At 28.2% G+C, this 24,400-nt stretch overlaps 1 protein-coding gene across 2 annotated transcripts in view; it reads left to right on the top strand.

Moving 5' to 3' along the window:
* Positions 1–24,400, top strand: part of cv-c (RhoGTPase activating protein) — a 1,097,329-nt gene that overhangs the window by 499,073 nt on the left and 573,856 nt on the right. For both annotated transcript variants that reach the window (XM_075370603.1, XM_075370602.1), the window contains exon 7: positions 17,220–17,262. In XM_075370603.1, the coding sequence (XP_075226718.1) occupies positions 17,220–17,262 (43 nt within the window). The remainder of the gene's footprint in view (positions 1–17,219; positions 17,263–24,400) is intronic.

Below are 24,400 nucleotides of genomic sequence, written 5' to 3'. Positions count from 1 at the left end.
TGCCCGAAATTCACACTTCTACAAATCGAAAAAACCCCTATTTTTTTTGTAATTCCCGCAAAGAATACTTTGGGACATTATTGGGGGTGAGGGAGCTGATCAAAATTTAATTCAAAGATTTTTTTAATTTTTTTAATCTTTTATTGGTTTATTAAACATATAATGATAATTTTACAATAAAACTTTGTTATAAAATTTCTCATCCCAAAAAAGAAATTTTATGTAACTTTTTTCATGTAACATTATTTTTTTACTATATAAGAATAAATAACTAATCCCAGGAATGTATTACAACTTTGTTGTCAGCTTTTTTACGTTTGATTTTACGTGAAAGGCGCAAAAAATTATAAAAAAAAAAATTGCGATAAAATAGATAATAAATAATATTTTAACCCACCGGGTTGGTCTAGTGGTAAACTCCTCATCGTAAATCAGCTGATGTCGAAGTTCTCAAGTTCAAATCCTAATAAAGGTAACTTTTACTGGGATTTGATAAAAAAAACTTTACACCGTAAATACCGGTGTACTTTGGTGGTTGGATTTCAATTAATCACACGTCTCAGGAGTAGTCGACCTGAGTTTGTTCAAGACTACAAATTTACCGGTACAGTTACATTACACTGATAAGTCGCTAATGATTAATTGTTGGTGCGACTATAAATAAAAGTGTTAAAACAAAAGTTTATTATCCCTACAAGTGAAGATAGTATTATGTTTTTAGATTAAAGATTTTTTAACTATTAGCCTTTTTCAAAATTACAGTTGTATCAAATTGGAATATATATTTTAAAATATTAAAATACTGGTGGTATTTACTTATTAAGCAATGTAGGAACATTTGTACGGTGAGGAACACAAAACATTACAAAATTATATTAATAAATGTGATGAATTATTTAGCGTAACATTGAGTGATACAAGGTAACTTGTAAGAAGTCATTAACCGACATGCCTTCTCTTACTAGCAGATGAACGTAAGAGTAGTTAGTTATAAAGATAGTAAGTTATAATTTTACAGTAGTTTCCTTATTTGCAATAGTTTATGTAGCTGTATTTAAAAAAACAAAAAGTCCTTTTTTTAATACCACTTTGTCCGCATCATTTTAATTATTATTTTTAATTAATATACCTTTTAGTTATAAAAACAAATATTCCTTTCTTTTTTATTTTAAAAATAAACATTCCGGTTTGAAAGAGTACAACCTGAAAAATTGTCTGCTTATTAAAAACGGTTAGTTCAAATTAGTTAGTGTAAATTGGAAAAAAAACGAGAAAAACCCGTTCTTAGGACTTTTTTGGGCGCATTTCACGCAAACTGTTAATCGTGGTAGATTAAAGTGCATTCAGAATTGCGTAGTTATTTGTTTGTTTTAGCTTTTGAGAAAAAAGTTTTATTGGGAAGTAAAGATCACTCATGATTTTTAATTATTAAAAACATTTTAGACATTAAAAACATTTGTTTTTAATGGTTAAATTATGTGTAAATTTCAATTCAAAGATCAAAATATAGTTCGGCAGTAAATATGTGTTTTGCATCTTTAAGTCGTATAGATGTGTTTTTTTAATAAATGATGAGCCTCCGTGGCGGTCTCGGCCTTTCATCCGGAGTTCCCGGGTTCGAATCCCGATCAGGCATGACATTTTCACACGCTACAAAAATTTTGATTCATCTCATCCTGTGAAGTAATATCTAACGATGGTCCGGGAGGTTAAAAAAAAATCGGATAGTTTTGCTTGAAATTTTTATGTATATCAAAATTAGACGCTTTCGCCAATATTGTTTCCTATATGTCCAGACCGTTTTTAACATTACCTTATGTATTGGGCTATTTCAAAAGAATTTAGAATTTATTTTCGGCTACCCAAAAAATAATTGACTAACTTTTATTCCAGTTTGCTTTTATTTTATACATGTGAGGTTTTTTCCACGTGAAATATTTTGATAAACCCCCATATTTCACCTGCTCCTAGGAGGAATATTTTTGTCATTGAATATTAAAAGTTAATTTTTTTTTTTTGGACACAATTAAAAACCAACAGTCTGTTCCCTCGGAACAATGAATAGATGGATTGAATGTCTATAATTAACTTAAAGGAGAAAACGCTCCGAAATATTTAACTCCGTTTATTTTGGCTGGCACCCTAACTAACAGCTTCCAATTGATGATAATGATAACGATAACTTATTTTTCCATTTTAGCGTATGTAAAATCCCATGCTTAGCCGGGACTTGAACCCAGTACCTTTGAATGAAAGGCCGAAATACTGCCACTCCGCCACGGAGATCGGCTTATCTTTCTAAAGTTATTATTATACGATTACGTATTTTCATAGGAACTCTCCTTAACAGTTTTTACTATGTTTCAATGTTATTAAGATGAATTCTCAGGTTTGTAGAGGTTCCACATCGGTAATATATACTAGTTTTGACGTATCATCTCTGCAGACGTAACAGTCATTAGCAATTCATGTGCTGAGATGTAGGCGTATAAAGTTTTAATAAAAACTTTAACGGTAAAAATAAAACTTTAAGAGTAGCATGAATTTATATATGAAGAGAAATTACTTAGAAAAGCTATGATAAATTTTATTTTTAATGACAAACAAAAAATTCTCAAAAACCGTTCAGAAAAATTTGTCTAGCAAATAAAACCAGATAGACATGTAAATTGTTAAACAGCCATCCAATAGATTTTGAGGAATTACAAACTATGTAGATGAAAAAAATTGTAATGAGATTTTAATAATAATAATATTTAATTAATTAATAAATAAGCGATACTTATACTATAAAATGAATATTTCTACCATTTCTTATGAAATAAAAATAAATAACAAAAACTTTTAACCAAAATCGTGAGAAATAGTTTTAGGCAACCCCAACTGATAGCGTAATGTTTGCGTGGACTTTCAGTTATAGAAAGCTTATAGAATTGGATAAGATAAAAATTTATCTCAAGAAATATGAATCGTATATAAATATCCAATCTTGTTAGTACTCCTAAGAAAGGGAATTATTAATTGTACTTGTCATTAAAAACTTCCATTAAAAACTTTTTAATATATTTAAAATTTTAAAAGTCTATTAGATGTTGGTTTTCTATCGTTAATTCAGTAATAAAATCTGTGTATCATTGTTTATTCGTAAGTTTCACGACAATCAAATTTTGTTGTTGTTATAAATGTTTATCCAAACATACATTAAAAGATTTATATCTTTTATATATAACACTTTATATATTGAGTGACTGAACCAAGGCGTTTTACGATTGTGAAAAAGTGTTTTGTAATTGCCACAAACAAATTAAACTTTCTCCATTCTTGATTTAAAAGATCTAACATTAATATTAATATAATATATTTATTGTTGTTTATTTTTACGACTGTTATATCATATTGTGAAGAAGATAAACAATTATATCTGATAATTAATTAGAATTAATTAAGTTAGAATTATTTTTAAAAAATTTTTTATTTGCTATCTGTTAAATAAACGTATTGTTCTTTTGTAATATCTAAGAGATAAACATTTATTTCTTGACATTCGCTGTTATTAAATGGATTATATTGTTGGAGGAAAGCTGTGGGATGAAGTGGTGGTATATTCCTTGTTGTTTTGTATTGGAGTATGTTGTAAGGAGTTAAGGTTCAAGGGTAATTGTTTATAAAATATTTTTAAACAATATTGTCTCAGTATTTACCAAATACATCCGCCCACTTTTTTTAATATATTATGTATATACAGTACTTGCAATTAATAAAAGGATTGTAATATTAGTTTTCGTTTGTTTTTCTTTTTCTTTTATTTCTTTCACTCTTACTTTTATTTCTTATGCAAATCATTTTGTTTTGTTACTGGTGGGTAGACTGTTGTTTCAAGTTAGAGTTTTGATTATTTGTACTTTTATACATATTATTTTGTACATATTATTTGCTGAGATGTTATGAATTATTATTTATTTGTTATACTTTTAAATATACTTCTTTATTTAGATTTTGTTTTTGTTGATTAATCTCATTTGAATTTATTGTATGAATAGTTTTTTTGATAGAATTTTTTTTTGTACTGTATCTGCAATAAAAGCGAACGCCGACCTCGGTGGCGCGAGTAGTAGCGTCTCCGTCTATCACCTGGAGGTCCTGAGTTCGAATTCCGGTCTGGAAAGCCACTTATCATACGCTACAAGTTTCCATTCTGGCTAAATCATCGTAGCAATCGATGCCTGCACATCTCATTAAAAAAAAGCAAATCTTCTTCGCTCCAGAAATTAATTTTCTTAAAAAGTCCTTCATAAGAATTAAAATTCACGTAATTTCAGATGAGTTTTGTTGAATGAAGTACCCGTATTTTTAAATTTAGTTGTTCTCAAGTAGTAGTAAGTGCTTGAAAATAAAATCTTTGCGATTCAATTATATCTCGTAATGAACTTAAATTATTAAAAAAGTATATAAATAATATAATAACTTAGGGTTTACAATTTTTTTTTTAGTTTATATATTTTGTCGCAAAATTCTTTCTTTTTCAGTTTAGCCTCCGAAACTACCGTAAGGCAGTAATGAGGACATGTATGAATGTTAAATGTAGTCTTGAACAGACTCAGGTAGACCAATCCTATGACGTATGGTTAATTGAAACCCAACCACCAAAGAACACCGGTATTCAAGATCTAGTATTCAAATTGATATAAAAGTAACCTGCCTTTACTAGGATTTGAATTTTAGAACTCTCGACCTCGAAAGCCAGCGTAGCCCCCTGGATTCCACTTTGTTTATTATCCTCATGCTTGTAAAAATAATATTGATAAATAACAAAGTCTGTTCAATTTATAAAAAACTGTCTGTATATTGCAATTTCCTTAGAGCAACAGTTTGGTCAGCACAGGACTCGAAACTTTGACTGATCTGAAGAATGCGGGTTTCAGAGTAGTCGATTCCCATCTTAGAAATAGTAGTTACAGCTAGTTATTCGTCCTTTGTGTCGGTAAAAAAGTATTTTGTACGGTTCTTAGCGTTACACGACAAACACTACAAGGAGGTGACCATGCTTCCTATTTCATTTTTTTTTATTCTTATTATTTCTTTTAGTCAAGAAACCGGACGCAGGTCCAGAGAACCAACCACGCACAGTAACAGTGGCAGCAGCTGATTTGATTGAATTTCCTCACCTTACACCATTACATCTTTAAAGCGATTTTTATCGATAACCGAAAGGGAAATTGAAAAAGATAAAAAGACCTTTTTTGTAGAAAATGTAATTTCAAATACTGAAAATGTGGTCTCAGATTCAATTAAGCCATAGTAAAATTAAATATTGGCAAGATGTATAATCCGGTTGTTACCGCAAGCCATTAAAACGGCTGTCATATTGAAACTGTGAAACATTTCGTAACTGCAATATATTCTTTCCATGTATAAAAACTACCTACTTTCAAAATTTCAGCTCAATCGTTTGAGTAGGCTTTGGGTGAAATCATCAAATTCTCAGATATCACTAAATTTAAATATATAATAGATATTATGCACTGGAAATGTCTTGTAAAACTGCTACGGATGTGTTTGTTTTTATTATTTCTACTTATAAACAACTATCTACTGAATGATTCGGGAGGGAAATACATAATTTGGGAACTGATTCTAGAGCTTGAAATGAGGAAAAAATTCATACAAACATACGTCCGAGAACGCATGGTTGTCGAGTTGCAGGTGAAAAATTTCAGTTCCCAGTTGAATTGAGGTCATAATGAAATTTGTAAGGTGTTATAATTATATAACACCTTACACCTAACGCCTTATATATAATTATTATATCAACTATATATTAATATAGTTGATGAATTCATATATTTTCTGATCTGAAAAATCATCAAACTGGTCCCAGAAGTGTATCTCCCGTAGTTTTCATGATATCACCAACGATCACATAAATTCGGTGACAAAAAATACGTTTTTTTTTTTTTAGGTTTGAAGTACAATTAGTTTGAAGTAAGAGGATATTCCTTGTCTTCTCAGAAATTATCTCTGGTTGTCACGTTAAAGAAAAATTAAGAAACATTTATTTGGTTTTAGTCATATTTATTATGTTTTAGTGACTGAATTATATTAAGTGAATAATTAATGCAAATACTTTTATGCAATTAGGAGGCTTTAAAAAAAACATGAAATATAAATAAAATAGAACATTGTAACATACCTTATTAATATTTTGTTTTAGTTTAGGATGATTAAACCAACCTAAACTTCAATATAATAGCTTTTTTAATAAACAGTATATAAATTTATTTCGTTTCTGTTATATCAATGCTTAGAGTGATGTGTATTTAAGTTGATAGCTGTTAAAAGTTTGTTGCAGTGATAATACAATTTGTAAGTAAGTGGTAGACTACTTTCTGTTACAATACCTAAAACTTTAACTAAAGAAAGGTTAAATGTTAAATATCGTCTACTTTTGGTTCGGCATCCCAGTGAGAACAAAATTTTGTTAGTTCAATAAAATTAAAAAAAAAAAATTAAAAGAAAAACCACCTTTTTTTAACCAATAAATCGCTGTTGAGAATTTAAAATAATTTTTTTTTCTCTTTAGAAAAAATAATGTAACACCATCGTATTTGGATTTATAAGAGTCAGCTACTTTGTAAAGAGTCTATAAAAATTCCATTTCAATAAAAAAACTTAATGATAAATGACGACTCTTTTGATGAAAGCTACCTCACGTTACACTCGGGTCTTAAGTACCGTTTATAGAATGCGTACTACAAAAAAATTCCACCATCGTTATATGAACCATTCAACTCGTCTGGTAAGTCAGTAGTGAGATCTTTCAGGTAATTCCCAGCAGTTACGAGATATTACATGACTAGACTAGAGATCTTCCGTATAAATTTATTCTTTTACTTTAAATTTTCGATTTCTTAAAACAAAATTGATGATTAATTTATTCTTTATCAACTGTACTGACATCGAATTGTCCTCAATTCGATCATAATTTGCACTCCTAAACGCAGTAAATTTCTGGACGTTTCGTTTCTTTGTACAAACGTTACGAAAACAGTAATCTGATTATTTTTTATTATACTATTTTCAAAAGTTTAGCAATTTTTATATTTGGTTGTTGTTTCTTTGTTTCAAGGCCTTTTTCATTCGTACAATAATTAATTATACTATGAATATATAATATATATATGTTTGTATATATAAGACTGGAAATCTGTTGCTTATTTATTTTAATAGTTACATTTATTGTTTTAGCGGATTTTCGCTAAAACAATTTGTAGAAAATGCTACTTCGCCCGGTAAGATTTTCTAGGGAGTCTTGGGGAGGAGGGAGACCATCTTTTCTTTAAGCTATGTAGTCTCCGAAACACGATTTGCAATGTTTATATACATACGCATATATATGAATAAGTATTTTCGTCCGTTGTACTGGACGAAAATCGTAATCAATTTTGATGAAACGTCATAGGGTGATTTAAACCTATTGGAAGTAGAAGTCTATTGATTTTCAAGCAAATGAATTCACAGGGACCGGATTTAGAGGAAAAAACTGGATTTTTGGGTACGTTTTCAAGATTTTCATGCTGTAACATCAAGGGTGACTTGTTAGAGAGACAGAATTAAATTTTTGCGAGCACCACCAGATGCGAGCTGGTTTCCCAATGGTCTCAAAACAAGTTTGTAACCAAAGTCTGATTTTTGCGAGCACCGCTAGATGCAAGATGGTTTTGCAATGATTCAAATTCAAATTATCATCTTTGAAGTCAAAACTAGATTCTTTTGAGCGCTGCGAGATGCGAGCTAGTTTCGTTATAGTACCTAGTTTCACAAAAATCTAAAATGTAATTTGGTATGAAGAAAAGGGTTTGGTGTCCAAAAAATCAGTTTTGAAGTTTTAATTATTTTTGGTCAATTTGGACCTTTTCTTTTTTGTGACCGCAACTTCAAAACCACACAAATTATGGGTGGCAGTATTAAAGTGGGTGTTCTTCTTCTTCTCCTTTGATTTCTAGCTGGCGACTGAAAGGGGTGGCTGGCCGGGCAACCAGTACGCTGCTATGGGTACCGTAGGATTCCGAACTTTGCTAACAAAGCTTTTCAATGCTTATCTGTCTATAGCAATGATCCTGGCCCGGTTGAAGTCAATTTTCTGTTTTCTCAGGTCATCTGCAACTTGTTTTATCCAGGATTTCTTTGGCACAGAAATTTCTTTGAATCTTTTAAATTTGATCTTTTGAAAATTAACGCATTAAAAACTAAAACTCCCATTAATTAAAAATATAATTTTAGTTTTATCATTAAATCTCTGAATTCACTTGTTTTTTTTTTTAGGAATCTTTATGAAGGAGAATTTACAAGATAATTTTAATGTTGATACTAACGTTCCTGACACCTGTTAGTAAATCTCTATACTTCTTTGTTCTATCTGTATTCATTTTCGTAATTAAATTTATAATTTAATTATTACATTAACAAAATTATTTCAATTTCTCCTCTTTATATAGTTATCTCTGTTACTGACAGGTTTTGGCTTTTAATATATTGGTCACTAATTTTTTGATGTCGCTTTATCTGAAATTTCTATTATGTGGACATCAAAGGCGTAAAACCCTATCTGTTAGTAAATATATTGATTTAACAAATAATTCAAATTTAAATTTTAACTTACCGTTGTTTAAATTAAAATTTAAGAAAAAAAATTAAAATAGTATTTGTTTTTTTTAATAATTTTATTTGATAAATCTATTCATATTTTTACTTTCCTGGCGATTATAGCATGAATAGTTCTATTAAAGGCAATGTGTAATTATGGGTATCGGGTTTTTTACAAGTGTTTACATTTTAGGGTCTACACCAAAGAAACATATGTAAGTACATGCCTACTGTGTACGTATATATATCGCACTGATTTTGGCCATATATCTCAGGATTGACCAAACCGATTTTCTTCGAATTGGGCTCAAATATTTCTATATATGTGTTGGCCATTTATAAAATTAATTTTTTTTTCAAAATTCGTTAGAGGGGTTATCACCAAAAACCGATTTCAATTTCCTTCAGAAGCATTTTAGAGAAAAATAGATTTGTTGAAATCTAAAATCTATTAAAAATCAAATCTTTATTAAAATAGATTTGTTATCTATATTACATATTTTCCCAGTATTTTACGCTCTAGGATTATTACAATCGATTTCAGTGTTACTTTCTGCTCTTCCTAGCATTGTCATTTTAACATTCGTAGTTAAAGCGTTTTGGAGTACTTCCATTCTGGGAGCGTCGGATAAATAGCGTTATTAAGCTTTTATCCCACTCCTCATCCTTAATATCATGACTTCTTCTACTTTCTCCCTCCCGCTCTGATGGTTATACAATTTCTTGAAACTAATCCTTCTAATCTTAAAATAATTCAAAAAATTTTTAATTTAGTAGACCGACGACTATCCGACTCGCATCTACTCGGCCTCCGTCTTATCCGGCCCCACATAATTATGTACAGTTCGTAGAAAAATACATAAATAAAAAAATAAAATCGTATAATTTTGAATGAAAACAACGTGTTGCAACGATTATTACAGACCTTATACGATGGATATCTTAGGGATGGGAAGAGATTCCGGTCATATCGCTTGTGAGGTCTTCGAAAATATTACTAGATCATAAGGCTAGTGACAAGTGGGAAGATGTAGAAAACCACTGTGACAAAGAAATTACAAAAGAAAACAATGAACTTGTTTCATTTCTGAAAAACATACCTGGGTATGAAGCAGTTGATTTGAAGGACGTCACAGGATGGATGGAGCAGGATGAAATTGAAGAAATAAATGATGATGATATAGTAACGATGGTATTAAATGAAGACGATATCGTTGAAGAAAAATCCGATCTTATACCGCTCTGTGAAACTCTTAAGGCCACGCTCGGATATATAAGTCAACAGGAAGAAGCGACAACAGCGGATATCATGTGCTTACGTAAATGGCGGGACTTCGAGGAAGAGAATGTATCGAAAGATGCAAACTTCAATCAAAGATTTTTTTTAAGAGTTAAGTCAATATGTACTGTACATTTTTATTAACAATAACACAGTACTTTTATTTAAACATTCAAATTGCCGACGTACGTTGTTCATTAACATAAGTTTAATTTAGAAAACGTTTACCTTTTTGTCTTTGCTTCACGACACTTAAAAATGCGCTGTACCACAGTAGTTAGTTTTTAAAAAATACTATGAGTGAAACAAAGCTATATTTTGCAGTACAGTATCTATAAAAGGTCGTCAAACTCATAGGAAATGATTAAACTTTGAACTCCACCGTATCTTTCTTGCTATCCGGCCCGAACGGCCGCCCTATTAGGTCGGATAGTCGTGAGTTTACTGTATTACATTGGATTGAGTGTTATCTCCTGTAATTATCTTCTGTCCTTTTCATTTTTGCTTGAATATGTACATGTTTTATAGAATATTTAAACGTTATCCTTATTCTGTATAATGTAATATTTTCATCGATTTTATCATTGGGGATTGGGAATATGTACGAAGGATATCTCTAAAATAAAGACCTCTGATTAATTTTTCTTCTTAAGTTTGGTGAACCTGTGTCGTTTATGGCCACGCTAGTAATGTATACACTGCATTGTTGTCTGTAAGTTGTCGCGTTGTAGCATTTATGATTACGTGCGAATTATTACGTTATAAAATAAATAGAAAAATCGACGTTGCCGCCGACTGTGAAATATGTGATCATACTCATTTTAAACCATCAAAACGTTAAGCCGGCTGAAACTCATAGGCAGTCGGTTTCTGTGTTCGGTGATAGTGTAATGAATGAAAGAAACGTCAGAGAATGGTGTGAAAAGGTTTAGAAATTACAAAATTAATGTGAAAGATGACGAACGTTCAGGGAGACCCTCGATAATCACAGTGGACTTGTTGAAACGCGTCGATGATGAAATCAGAATCAAGTCGTCGCTCAGCAATTTCCGACCTGGCCCTTCTTTTTCCTGGTGTTTCAAGAGCTGTTATCGGTCACATTGTTCATGATCATTTAGGCTTCAGAAAGGTTTGTGCACTGTACACGTTCCTGATTCAATAGCGCGTTGGATGCCGCACGTCTTAACGGAACGTCATAGAAAAATCTGAATGGGATCTGCTTTGGAATTTATATGCGCTACACAGAAAAAGGTGATGAGTTCCTTAATTCGATTGTTACCGGTGATGAAACATGGATTTCGTATTAGACGCCAGAGAGAAAACAGCAGTCAGGTGAATTGCGTCATTCTCAATCACCAACCAGACCAACAAAGATCAAGCCACAACCATTTGGAAGGAAACTGATGGCACAGTCTTCTGGGATCGGTTTGGCATACTGCTGATTGATTTCATGCCACGTGGAACGATTACAAATGCAAAAGCCTACTGCGAAACTTTACGTAAGTTACGGCGAGCCATTCAAAGTCGGCGACGTAGGCGGCTGACCGACGGCGTCCTGCTGCACGATAATGCACGTCCACATGTTGCGGGTGATTTACTGAGAACATTTGGATTGGAAATTTAGACCATCTACCATATAGTCCGAACTTAGCTCCTTCTAGTTACCATTTGTTTGGGAAATTGAACGAATTTTTGAATGGCAAGCAATTCGCGGGTGAAGATGAACTTAAAAATGCTGTTAATCAGTGGTTAAATCGACTGACCGCAGAAGAATACGAAGTGTATATTGAAGCTGGTGTATTGCATAGATAAATGTTTTAATTCTTGCGGCGATTATATAGAGGAGTAGTATAAGGTACCTAGTTTAAATGAAATAAAAAATGCATATAAAAGTTTCAGAATAAATTTTTTACAATGAAACTGTATTTACTCTCTCGTACTTTTTCTATCAAACGTGTTGCATTATTTGAATCTTTTTTTCGTACTTATATGATCTTATATGTTCATTAATTTTATTTTTTTTATTTTTGCCCCGTTTGTCCTACATACGGCACTTCACACTTACATTTTATTTGGTATACTCCATTTTTGTTGAAATTATTTTTTCTTCTCTATTATTTTTAAATTTCTACCAGTTGGTATTATCTGTGGTACGATAAGTGCTGTATTTATGTTATATTTATAAAAAATCCTTTAGTTTATTATTTTTTCTTGTAAAGTAGATTTTAGTTTTTTAGTCTGTTTTCGTTTTTCTTTTTTTGGCCTTTTGTTTTTCCTTTTTTTTGCTTTTTTACCTTTCGGAATAGTTTCGTTATATTTTTTCATAATTATTCAGTGCTATTTGAAAGACAACACCTAGTTCCTTTTTGTATTCCACTTTACTTAACGGTGACCTGATTACTCTACTGAACATCTGTCTAAACGCAACTAATTTATTTTCCCATGGATGGTTAGATTTTGTATTTATTCGTATAATGTTATCTGTGTACGTGATTTTTCTATATATGCAAAATTGTAGTTCTTCTGGCTTTTTCTCATTTCCAAATCTAAAACGCTTATCGTAATGTTTACTTCTTTTTCCATTGTAAACTTCAAATCTTGATATATTTTGTTAACTTAATTTTATATTTAAATGAAATATTTAATATTTATTTCCTTGTTTATCCTCAACTTTACCAAAGAGTCATCCCCGTATCATACGTATACTAACTAACATTCATAATTTTCATAATTCATAATTTAAAAATTCATAATTTACTAATATCCTTGATATTGAATAAAAAATTGAATTAAAATTCCGAATAAGGTGTTTTCCGTTCCTAGTCCGTCTTGTGGTGTATATATTTTGTTATTAAATTTAAACTGGTTAAATATATGAATTTAAAAATATATATTCTATTTTTTTGCTCTATCTCTTAATAGAAAATAAGAAAATATTTTTGTATTTTCTTCATCACTTAAAGGGCTAATAAAGTTAAAGTAGATTAGGCATCTACTCGTATAATATGTTCCGGACCTAAATTGAGAAGAAATTCTTTTTAAAAGTTATACTTTATTTTTTCAATATTTTTGAACAATTCTGTTTTAAATTATTATTTATTTTTATTAGGCTCACTTCTTTATAAATATTTTCCCCAAAGATTATTTGAAATTTGGGAATATTGATACTTAATCTTATTTTGGTAATAATTATAATCAATAAACAAAAACCTCCTTGATACCATAATTTTTTACCGGCGCAGCTGGTAATTCTTTTGACAACTTTTTTCTCTGTTGTGTTTTATTATTGTTATAAAACTAAATTTGATTGATTAATATTTTTTTTTTTTTTAATTTAATAATTTGGAATTCCAATAATTTCATGTAATATTCTGTTCTTCAAATTTTTAATATTATTTTTATATTTTATCTTTCCGAGTACGATTAAAAATAAGGAAATTGTTTTGTTAATGTAGTAATAAGATACTGGATAATTTTTTTAAATTAAATATAAGGATTATAACCTGTATGGAATTATCTTAAGAAATATTTTGTGTGTTACCTTGTTTTGATTGAATTATAGTTAAAAGATATATAAAGCTTAGATTTTATTTCAAATACATTATTATGTATATAACATTGATTTTCTTAAAAGGAAAGTTACTCTAATATAAGGAGATTAGCTCATGTTACTAGAAAGATGATTATTACTAATGAATCTAATAATACACTATATATAACTTATGAATATTAAGGATTACTTTAAAAAAAAAAACTTTTTTCTGTTACGTCATCATTAGTACTACAATATATTTTTACCTGCCTAATATTTCGATTTATCATTTTAAATAATCGGAAAAAGTCATTTATTATAGTCGTTGATGGGGAAAGAAACACACACACATACACAAATACTTGTTTAACTCACTTTAAACTTCTTCAGCTCTTTTTTTGCTTTCAAGTTCATGAATTTTTTTTAATATATTTATTTATTTATTCTTTGTCATTGATTAATGATAAGTTATCTTGTCAGATTAGTGTTTAATACTTAATAGTGTTTAATACGAAATAGTAGATGTTTAATACATTCTTAGGTAATTTTATGTATTTATATATTTAATGAAATGTGACAGAAGAGAAAATAATAATAATAATAATAATGACTTAAGTATAATTTAGAAAAACTGACAATTGAACGGTACTAAATAGTATTAACATAAAAAAACATAAATGAAATAAAAATAAATTTTCAAAGGAGATTAGGATAAGTATGTTAAGTTCAATTACAGCTTAATGATGAGTATAAATGAATTTTATGATTAATATGAATCTAAAAAATACATCTATATTTGTTGTTTGATGGTAGTGAGATGTGGATAATAAAACCGGAAATGAAGAAACGATAATTTTATTTTGATAAAATTTTATTCCTAGAAAGACAATTTTTGTGATAGGATCTTTTAAAATGAAATAATTTTTTTAATTTACCTAGTGTAATAAATTTATTACACAAAGAGAAAGAAGGAATTGTAAGAGGTCAATAGTATTAATTTCAGGATGTAAGATTTATTCAGCAAATTTTTCGATGTTATAATTAACACAGAATATGAAACATTAGATTAATGCTTCAAACTAATCAAATAGGTAATGAAGGAAATTTTTTTCTGTTACTCGTCATTTATGTAATAAATTTTACGTGTGTAACCTATTCAAAAAAATTTCGGATGTTTTTTTTATATTATAATAAGGTATTTATTTTTCTTTTATAAATTCTTAAAATAAATCTAAAACCAAAAACAAGATTGTTCATCAAAACTAAGTATAAAGGTCTATTTGTTGATTCTAAATATAATTTATATGGTAGAAAGTTACTGAAAGTTGTTGTTTCCAGTTTATATAATATGTTATCAAAAGAAATAAAAGATATGACAAGTTATTATCTGTTAAAAAAGTATTTCGATGGTTTCGCCTCTGAAACCCTAAATATCTAGAATATCTGGTAATCGTAAAACAACAAACAGTTAAATCCTGTAATATTTTGTTCCGATTGAAATATATGTTTTTACTGCAACTACTTTACTTTACGACGCCACAAAATTTTTTTCATAATTAATAGTATTTTATTATAAACTTCTGTTTTTTTTTTTTTTTTTTTATATACAATTATGTTTTGTTTTTCTTTTATAATAAATTTAGTAGTAGATATGATTTTTAACTTTCTTTTTTTAATAATGTATTCTGTTCTGTATTAATATTTTACATTGTTAATGTATTTGTAGTGTTTTAAAGGGCACTTCCCGATAAGGCTTTGAGCAATGATACTCAAACTTTTTCGCCCACTGCCCACATTGAGATTCAGAATTTTTCTTGCGCCCCCCAAAAGCTAAATGAAACCCCTTTAATTTCCATATTTATTTGTATCAATACGTTGCTTAGATCGGAAAATATAAAGCATTAAAAACAAAAGTGGCTTTTTCTCTTTGAAGTGAAATATTTCGGTTCAGAAAAATCGTAGAGAGAAATAAAAAAAAACAAATTAAAACTAAAGTCTTAGGCTTTTAAACGTATTAAACAGTATTTATACACTGATTAATTTGGTTGTTTTATGTTTCAACATGTAATATTTATAAAGAAAAATCTGATGTGAACAACACATTGAATTATTATGTGTGAACACATTTTGAATTATTATTTAGCAAAAAAGTTTTTTTTCTATCAGAGGTTAATAATTATTAAAAAATCAGAATTAAAAAAAAGTTAAAAAAATGAGTTGAAGTCTGATTCGAACCGATATGCCTTCTCCTTAGATCCAAAAATGTCATTAATTAAAATTTTATTTGGCTATAACTCTGGTACCAATGAAAATAAGTATCACTTATGATATATCGTTGAAAAGCTCTCAACGAGGCTTATTATTGCAGTTAAGAAAAAGTAAAAAAAATCGGAATTATTTTACATTTTGGGTGTTTTGGACACTTTTGGTTCAGTCGATTGTAATCTAAAGGGAAGGTGCACAACTAGAATTTACAACAATCCTAAATCGAAAATTTCAACATCCTGGGCCTAATCGTTTTTGAGTTATGCGAGATACATACATACGTACGTACAGACGTCACGCCGAAACTAGTCAAAATGGATTCAGGGATGGTCAAAATGGATATTTTCGTTGAAATCTGAAAACCGAAATTTTTCGCTATCACAATATTTCCATTATTTCGTACAAGGAAGTAAAAATAAATAAAATCGAGATTTCTTAGATATTATTTCTCGAAGTTTCTATATTTTTATATTGATTGTAACACAATTTAATTTTATTACAATTCAAGAAAAAAAAAATTGAATATTAAGATTACAGGCCCTAATATAATAAAAATAAATATTAACCCTCTAGATGTTTTACGCGTCATCAACCCGAGAAAGTAGAAATATACAATTTTGATCTCTGACAATTTCCTATCAACAGACATTAGATTTGACTACAAGGATCAGAGATCTATTAGGCACTTTATACTGGTACTTTTTTTCTTTGATATCATAATACTGAGAAATTGCTTCAGTTTTTTTTTTTTTTGGTGTTAAAAATTTTAGATCGATGCTATTATTAGGATGTTGTGCTATTTTGAATATTTATTGGTCACTGTTTTTATGAATAATCACGCAAAGTGTAACACTCAAACCGTCATACTAATTGATCTAAATACAGGCGTAACCCTTTTTCATCATCTTAAAGTTCTTTAATCATAATAATTGAATCAGTAATTATTTATTGCTTCTACGAGGATAATAAAAAAAAATTTCAAATATTCAAGGGTCCAAAAATATCATGTTATTCAGGGTTTCGTCCCCTTAATCAAGATAATTGATGCTTAGTTTTCCTAATAAGGTTGTCGAAAATGATTTTAGCGTATCATGTGTTTAGGAAATTGAAGATTTAGTGATAAAAAATAAGTAAGGATTTTCACTATCATATAGATTATGTAGGCTTACCACAAGCCAGTAGCTTACTTATACTGTCTGATTAATTAACTAATGTAATATGAACTTTATTTTAAATTCCTCTATGTTATTTTGATGGCATTTTCTTACACACAGTGATCGTTGTTACGTTTTAAATTTTGTACTTGTCTGAAATTTTCTTTTAGACCTTAAAATTCAGTAATTTTTTAAAATCCTTTATGATAGGATTAGCACTAATAACACACTACATTGTGTGTATGCCTCTATATTTTGTTTGTATTTGTATGTAAGTGTTGTTACGAGTTTTACTGATATTATTTTCTTGGAGTATGTTATACTTATTTAATTTTTGTTTGCACAGGTCCTGAAGCAGCCGCGTTCACAATCGGAGAAACATTTAAGTGGTGAGTGACATATAAATTAAAAAAAAAGTTATTATTGCTTAAGAGATAAGTTTTTATTAGATTTAATACTTTAAGAGAAACCTTTTAAAACTTTAAAAACACGTTACGTAGTTTAAGACACCCTTTACGAGTAAATGCACTTTTTAAGTTAATGTAATTTTTGTTCATTATTTTATAGATTTTTTTCTTTTGTTACATCGGTGTAAACGTAATAAGTAGAATGGTCTGTTTAGTTATGTAACAGATCTCTAATTAATAATGGTGACTGCAATTTAAGTAATTAATTTAAACGTTTTTCTGTGTTTAATATACTAATTAATGAAATATGTTTTCTATTGCGTATAAAAAGTCTCAGTTACATATTAGTTTAATTTAATTTTTAAAAGATCGTCTTTATGTGGCATGGTTGTATCTTTGTTGGTAGATTATGTATATTTTTACTTTCCTGGCACGATAGCTGTAGAGCAGTTCTGCAAAAAAGAAAGTGTGTAAATCAGCCAAAAAATGGGTTATGGGTTTTTTTTGCATTTTTCAACATTTCATGACCCAGGAACCCCAAAAAACAAAAAAAGGTGGGGTAATATTCGTACGTACATATTTACGCGTTTTGGCAGTGTTTCAAGCTTGATATTTTTTGACTGAATAAACCGATTTTTATAAAATTTTGTACAGACTCGTGTGTATGGGACAATTTGTTGGTAAAAGTTTGGTTTAATATCTCTAGAGAGTGGGGTAGATAGTTTCTTTGGTGTTAATTTTCTCAAAGTTTTTCAAACATTAACCCCACTTTATATTAAACTTAGTGCCTGCGTGCATGCTTGTTTTACCATTTTTAAAAAGATTTTGTCATAAAAATCAAAAAAAGTATCTTTTAATTTGTTGCATATTTTTAACCGAATTTTTTTTAATATCTTCCTAGGCGTAGTAGTAATACAAGCGACCCAATAAAATACTTGAGGGGTAATATGGTGGTAGGAGGGCTGATCAAAGTTTAAAAATATCAATTTTTTTTTTCACAACTTCTTTTGGTTTATTTAAAATTTTAATGTTAAATTTGAGTAATAAACTTTTAGTAATAATGTAACAATAAAAGTTCATAACAATTCAACCCCTACTTACAAAAAATAAATCTTGGGTAACTTTTTATTAGTTTTATATTTTTTTAGTAGAGTTTTTTAATCGTTTCTTCCATTTAACTTAGTAAAAGTAGAAAAATCAAAACATTTTTTTGAAAGGTGATTTTAGAGGTGGGGAGTAGAAGAAATATAGAGTTCTTTGAATTAAAAAAAGTTTTTTGGTTTATGTAAACATGCAATGATAATTTTACAATACCACTCTGTCCACTCTAAAAAAGAAATCATAAGTATCTTTATCAGGAACAATTATTTTTTCGCTATATAAGAATAAATAACTAATGCCAGGAAAGTATTAAACTCTTGACAGTTTTTTTTTGTAATTATATATAACTGTTGCATGTGTTAGTATAAAAATGTGCAGACGAGTAAAACAGTAATTTTTTCATGTAATTTTATAAACGGTCTAATACGGATTTTGATATTGAAGTTTTTCGATTAATCTATAGTTGTACGGTTCAGTTTTTAACTGTTATTACGGAAAATAATTGACGGAAGTGTAAAAATAATTCCCCAGTGAGTCCTTATATTTTAAGTGCTGCCTTATCAAAGAGTGACTTTTTCGTTAGTTCAATATTCCTTTTTTGTTTCGAAAATGTTCCGTTATTGTACTAAGGCAAGATTTTGAGCGAGTATAAATAAATTTTTGAGTTTCATGCTATTTTAAATTTTCTATATTTTCTTTACAGTGAAGATTAAAGTTTCGTGATCGTAGTATTTTTGTTGAGACGTTAGGGTTCTAAACGTAGTTTTAAATCGATAATATAGAATCCCAACATAAAATAATTTAACGTTAAGAATTTAAAATCCGAAGTCTGATTCAATTCAAGCGTAGTTCTGTCAATTCTGGAACTGTCGTTTGTATTTTATAATTGGAAATGACAAGTTTTAATTTACTTTCTTTTATTTTAGTTACTGTCTAGAGGGGGATGTTCTCACGCTATGGTGACTTCTTAAGTTCATTTAACATCTACCTCTTTTCGGTTTCTTTTGTCTTAATTTGGGTTCTATATTTGTAAGTCAGACCCTTCGTGGTCCATGCTCAGGTCACAGAAACTTACTTGTTAAATATTCATCCAATCCTTCTACTTGTGATGAATATATCTTTCGACAAAATCCAGCTGTAAGCATTAAATTTTTGGGTTTGAATTCAAAAATATTTATTCTTAATTTCTTTTTATCTTCTTTCCTTCGTAATTTCTCTAAACATCCCAATTATATTCTTCTTTCTCTTCTGTGATACTTTGCTTAAGACAAGCTTTTATATATAAATTATATCTAGTCCAATGTTTTACTTTTCTTTGTAAAGTTTCGTTCTTTTCCCTTTCTTCTTGCAATGTTTCTTCACCAATTTTAATTGTTCATTTCACTTTCTCCATTGTTTAGCACTGTCACATTTCAAAAATCCTCAGATACTTCTCTTTATTTAAGCGTCTCTGTTTCAGATCCATCTGATAAAGCACTCCGATAAAAGCTTTTGGGAAATCTTCCCACTTTAATCAGGATGCCTTCATAAATGTCGGTAATTTTTTTCTCGAAAATATTCTGCTTCTTATTTCCTCTGTACAGCTTCTATCTCCAATCATCAAACTTCCCAAATGCTTCAATGTATTTTCCTGCAGTATAATCTTTCCTTCGTAAATTAGTATTACTCTATATCCGCATAGATTAATTTACTTTTCGCTATTTTAAAATTAATCTTCTTTCTGAGTTTTTCTTCTCCACGATTCGAAAACGAAAACGATGAAATAAAATGTTAATTAATGGAATATTTGGATTTTACAAGGCACATCGGTTCAAATCCGACTTCATCTCCTTTTTTTTAACTTTTGTTTTATTTTTTTTAAATTTATTTATTTTTTAACTTTTTTTTTAATTTAAATATATTGATTTATTAATAATTATTAACCTCTGATTGCAAAAAAAAGTTTTACATAAATAAAATATTTCAATAAATAAAAATTCAATAATAACAATAAAAAAAATATATGAAAAAAAATCAGAAGTTATTAGTGAAATAAAATTTTATATACTTTTCATTTAATTCAAAATGTTTTACAGACGTTAATAATTATTAATAAATCAATATATTTAAATTAAAAAAAAGTTTTTTTTTAATATATACGTATATGAAGTCGGATTAGAACCGATGTGTGCTGCATGGTTACGGATCCGACACGTCCTCATTTACACCACATAACTACTTGTTTCAAGTAGTTATGACATGAAACAAAATTAATATATAAACAAATATAAAATGCTGATACGGACACCTCAAAAAACTCTGATGCAATGTGGTGTCCACCACAATGCAATTGTGTAACTGTCCACTTTATTAAAGAATTGAAGGATCGTATTTCACTTTCAAATGAAATAAGTTTAAATAAAGTGCAACAAAAAATGTGTATATGTAATTTAATTGGCGTACAAGGAGGTCATGTGGTGTCCACATCAGATTTCTTGATTTTGTATATCGTGGGTTTTTTCACAAGTTTGAAAATGTTTTGAGATTCTTAAAATATTTTACTATTTTGTATTGATTCTTCTGATTAGGGAGAAGGCATTGCTATGGAATGTTCATATGAATAGTTGATTTCATTTTCCTTATTTAAACTTAGAATTTTAATAATAAATTAGGTTAATTCTTAACTACTTGAAAGAATAAAACCATGCAGACATTGAAGAAGTAATGCATTTATTGAATAATTTCTTTTTCTTTAGTGAGGCTTGAATTCTGTACAAAAATACTAAGGACTTAAACTTTTATGGGTTGATACAACAGTCAGTTATTCGGTCGGGATGTAACCGGTCATTACATTTCCTATGCTTCGTTTGTTTTATTTACAATTATGTTTTTTTCCCGCTATAAATTAAAAATTGTGGAGCAATTTCTTAGAATTATTTTTTTTTTACCTTTAATTTTTATCTTCATTATGCTGGAAATTGGATTGCTTCTTCTACATTCTCATCTCTTTGCTGGAACAGAAGTATGAATGATATAGTTAAATAATAACAGCTAAGATTAGCACTGGTACTTTGTATTTATGTGTTTTTGTGTTTATTTGTTTGCCTGAATATATATCTCGGCTATATTTAATTCGACCAGCTTGCATTCAATTATGTTACTACGGTTTATGAGTATTTATTTTTAAAACTTTAAAAGAATCAGCTATAAAAATTACTGAAATAGTTGGATTCTTGTTATATTTATTTATTTATTTACTCTTTGAAGTTTCTTTCTGAAGAAATAAAATAATACGAAACCGCAAGAATAACGTAGTTTTGAGTTAAAAAATATGGTGTAAGTTTATATTTTTAACAGGAAGAAAAAGAATATAAAGATTTATTTTTGCTTTAGTTATTTACTTAAATTTAAAAAATCATTTTTAATGATTGTTTAATCATTATTAATATTCTAGTTTACGACTAGGATTCTAATTCGTATTTAATTCTATCTATTTTTTATGAATAGTAGTAGGTTTTAAGATTAAATAATAATTTTCAATGAATTTAACATTTTAATAAATTACTATACTAACTTAAATTCAATTTTAAAACGAAAATTGCAGTTTTCTCCTCTACGTCATCAATTTTGTTCTTGTACGAGTATTCGAGTTTAATATGTTAAATAAAAGATGAATATTAAGTGATGAGAGGTATGTGTTTGCCTTGTACGTAATGAATTCATATTTTTCCCATTTCCCTCTCTGTCAAATTCTTCATATTTTCCCTTGCTCTTTCTTCTTCTTCTTTATTCCTTCTCGGTATTTTTTTACTCTCTTCTATGCCTTCATCTTTTCCACTCTTCACCTTTTTATTCTTCTCTCCCTTCTTTACTTATTATTATTATTATTATTCATTTAAATTATTGATTAATTTTGTAATTGATGTCTTTGTTAATATTTATTTATCGATCTCGATCTGATATTATTATCTCATTCAGTTTAATGTTAAAAGACGTAGATTATCAAAGCATTACTAAACACACCTCATTAGTACGTTAGAACACAATAAATACTTGACAATGGAATAAAAATAGCATCTTCTTAAGTGAATTACTAAGCCCTAACCATAACGGTTAACAGATATTAATATAGATCTCTTTTTTTCGGAAATTACATATTTTGATTGTTTGTTTAATTATTCCCGGAATTTAATTGGTATTCTTGTTTTTATTATAAAACGCATTTAATTAAAAATAGAATTTTAATAAAAATTAATATAATTTCATTATAAAAAATACGAGTACATTCTAACACAAAAACAAAATCGAATTCAATGATTAATAACAGTATTAAAAAATGTTTACAAAAAATTATATTCTGACGAATCATTTGTGTTACTCACACGTACGTAGTTCTAATAAATAAGTAAAGCTTTTTTATATTTTAATACAATAAAGTTTTAGGTATAAATTAAAATATAGTAAAGTAATTATTTAATTTTATTATTATTTTTTTTTAATGTTCTATCTATTCTTAATGAACAGAGTAGTAATTTTGTAATGACTTGATTTATTTGGATTAAGTTTATATATACACTGTAATTGTGTGCATTCTCAAATTTCTTACAACTGCTCTAATATTTTTATCTTAATTTTTGATGTTAATTTGTTTATTTTTTTTTTGTAAGCTAATCGACAGTGTTATTACTAATTATGTACGAATTTTTATTTTATTTAAATATGTAAGATACACTTAGACACACATACACACATAAGAGAGAGGTACAAACTTAGAGAAAAAGAGATTTTAATTTGGATTATGAATATCTCGACTAAGCTGTTCTGTTATAAATTTATAGACATGATTAAGTTTTAATCCTAGAATAAAATTGGTTGACCAATTAATTTTAATATTAATCTTTGTTAAATATCTACCTAGGAAGTAAACTAGTCGCTACCAATCTCAGTCTTACCTTTGGAAACTCTCCTCTATCTTCAGGTTTGAATCCCGATCAAATTTTGCATTTCTCATACACTAAAAATATTTTCATACCATATTCCCACGCATAACCTTCCAGTTTACTTAAATTATTTGTTTTACTATAAAATGTTTTTAACCAATTTATTCAAAAATAAAAAAATAAAAAATGATAAATAATTTTTTAATCAATGAAGGAGTGAGTGTTTTCGAGGAAAACATAATTAGATCTGTATGGTTTTCATTTTATTTTATCTCAATAAAAGAGACAAATTTTCTTAAATTTTCTCAAAAGCCGAAAATTATGAGAGATTGATGATCTGGCATCATTTATATTCTCGTTTATGTAGCTTTGTTATAAAGTTATGGATTAAATAGATAATATCATTAAATCCCTTAAATTAATATCCTTAATTAAAGAAGTTTTACTTATTGTGAACATAATGTCTGAAATTCCTATCTTTAAATTTAACATTAAACCCGATAAATACATTTGTGTTAAAATATGGAAAACATTAATTAAAATAAATTTTTCATATAAAACTGAATAGACGTAAATTATGCCCATTAATTGCAACTCAGTGTAATGCATTTTTATATTATTTTTTTTAATTTTTTAAAAAGGTCTTTTAATCCTGATGAAAAGGTTATTTATTTTCGGAATATACTAAGGTCATTAGCTAAAAACGTATTAACGTTATTTTATCATTACGGTTGAAATACTAATGTAAATTTTTTAGATAATGTTTAATTAATGTAGGTTTTTTTTAGATATATTATTAAAAATATGAAAGAGATTTCTGTTCTGAACATTTATTTTTTTCTTTATTAGGTATACTTCATATACCTTTTGCTTTCTTGTTTTTTCTTTCATTTCTTCTATTATATATTTAAATTAAAATACACACAGCCAATAAAAATATCCCTCTTAACGATATTATACAATATATATATAAAACAATCTGTAATCTAGATTATAATTTATATTTTACAATTTAAAAATTTATTCACATTGTTTTATTCTATTTTTAGCCAATATTATTTTTTTTCTATTTTTGCCCCCATTTATACGGACTAAAAATT

Source organism: Lycorma delicatula, chromosome 7 (assembly GCF_047948215.1).
Source record: "Lycorma delicatula isolate Av1 chromosome 7, ASM4794821v1, whole genome shotgun sequence".
Taxonomy (NCBI): Eukaryota; Metazoa; Arthropoda; class Insecta; order Hemiptera; family Fulgoridae; genus Lycorma; species Lycorma delicatula.
The sequence above is the reverse complement of the archived record's forward strand: the minus strand, read 5'-3'. Positions and strand labels throughout refer to the sequence as shown.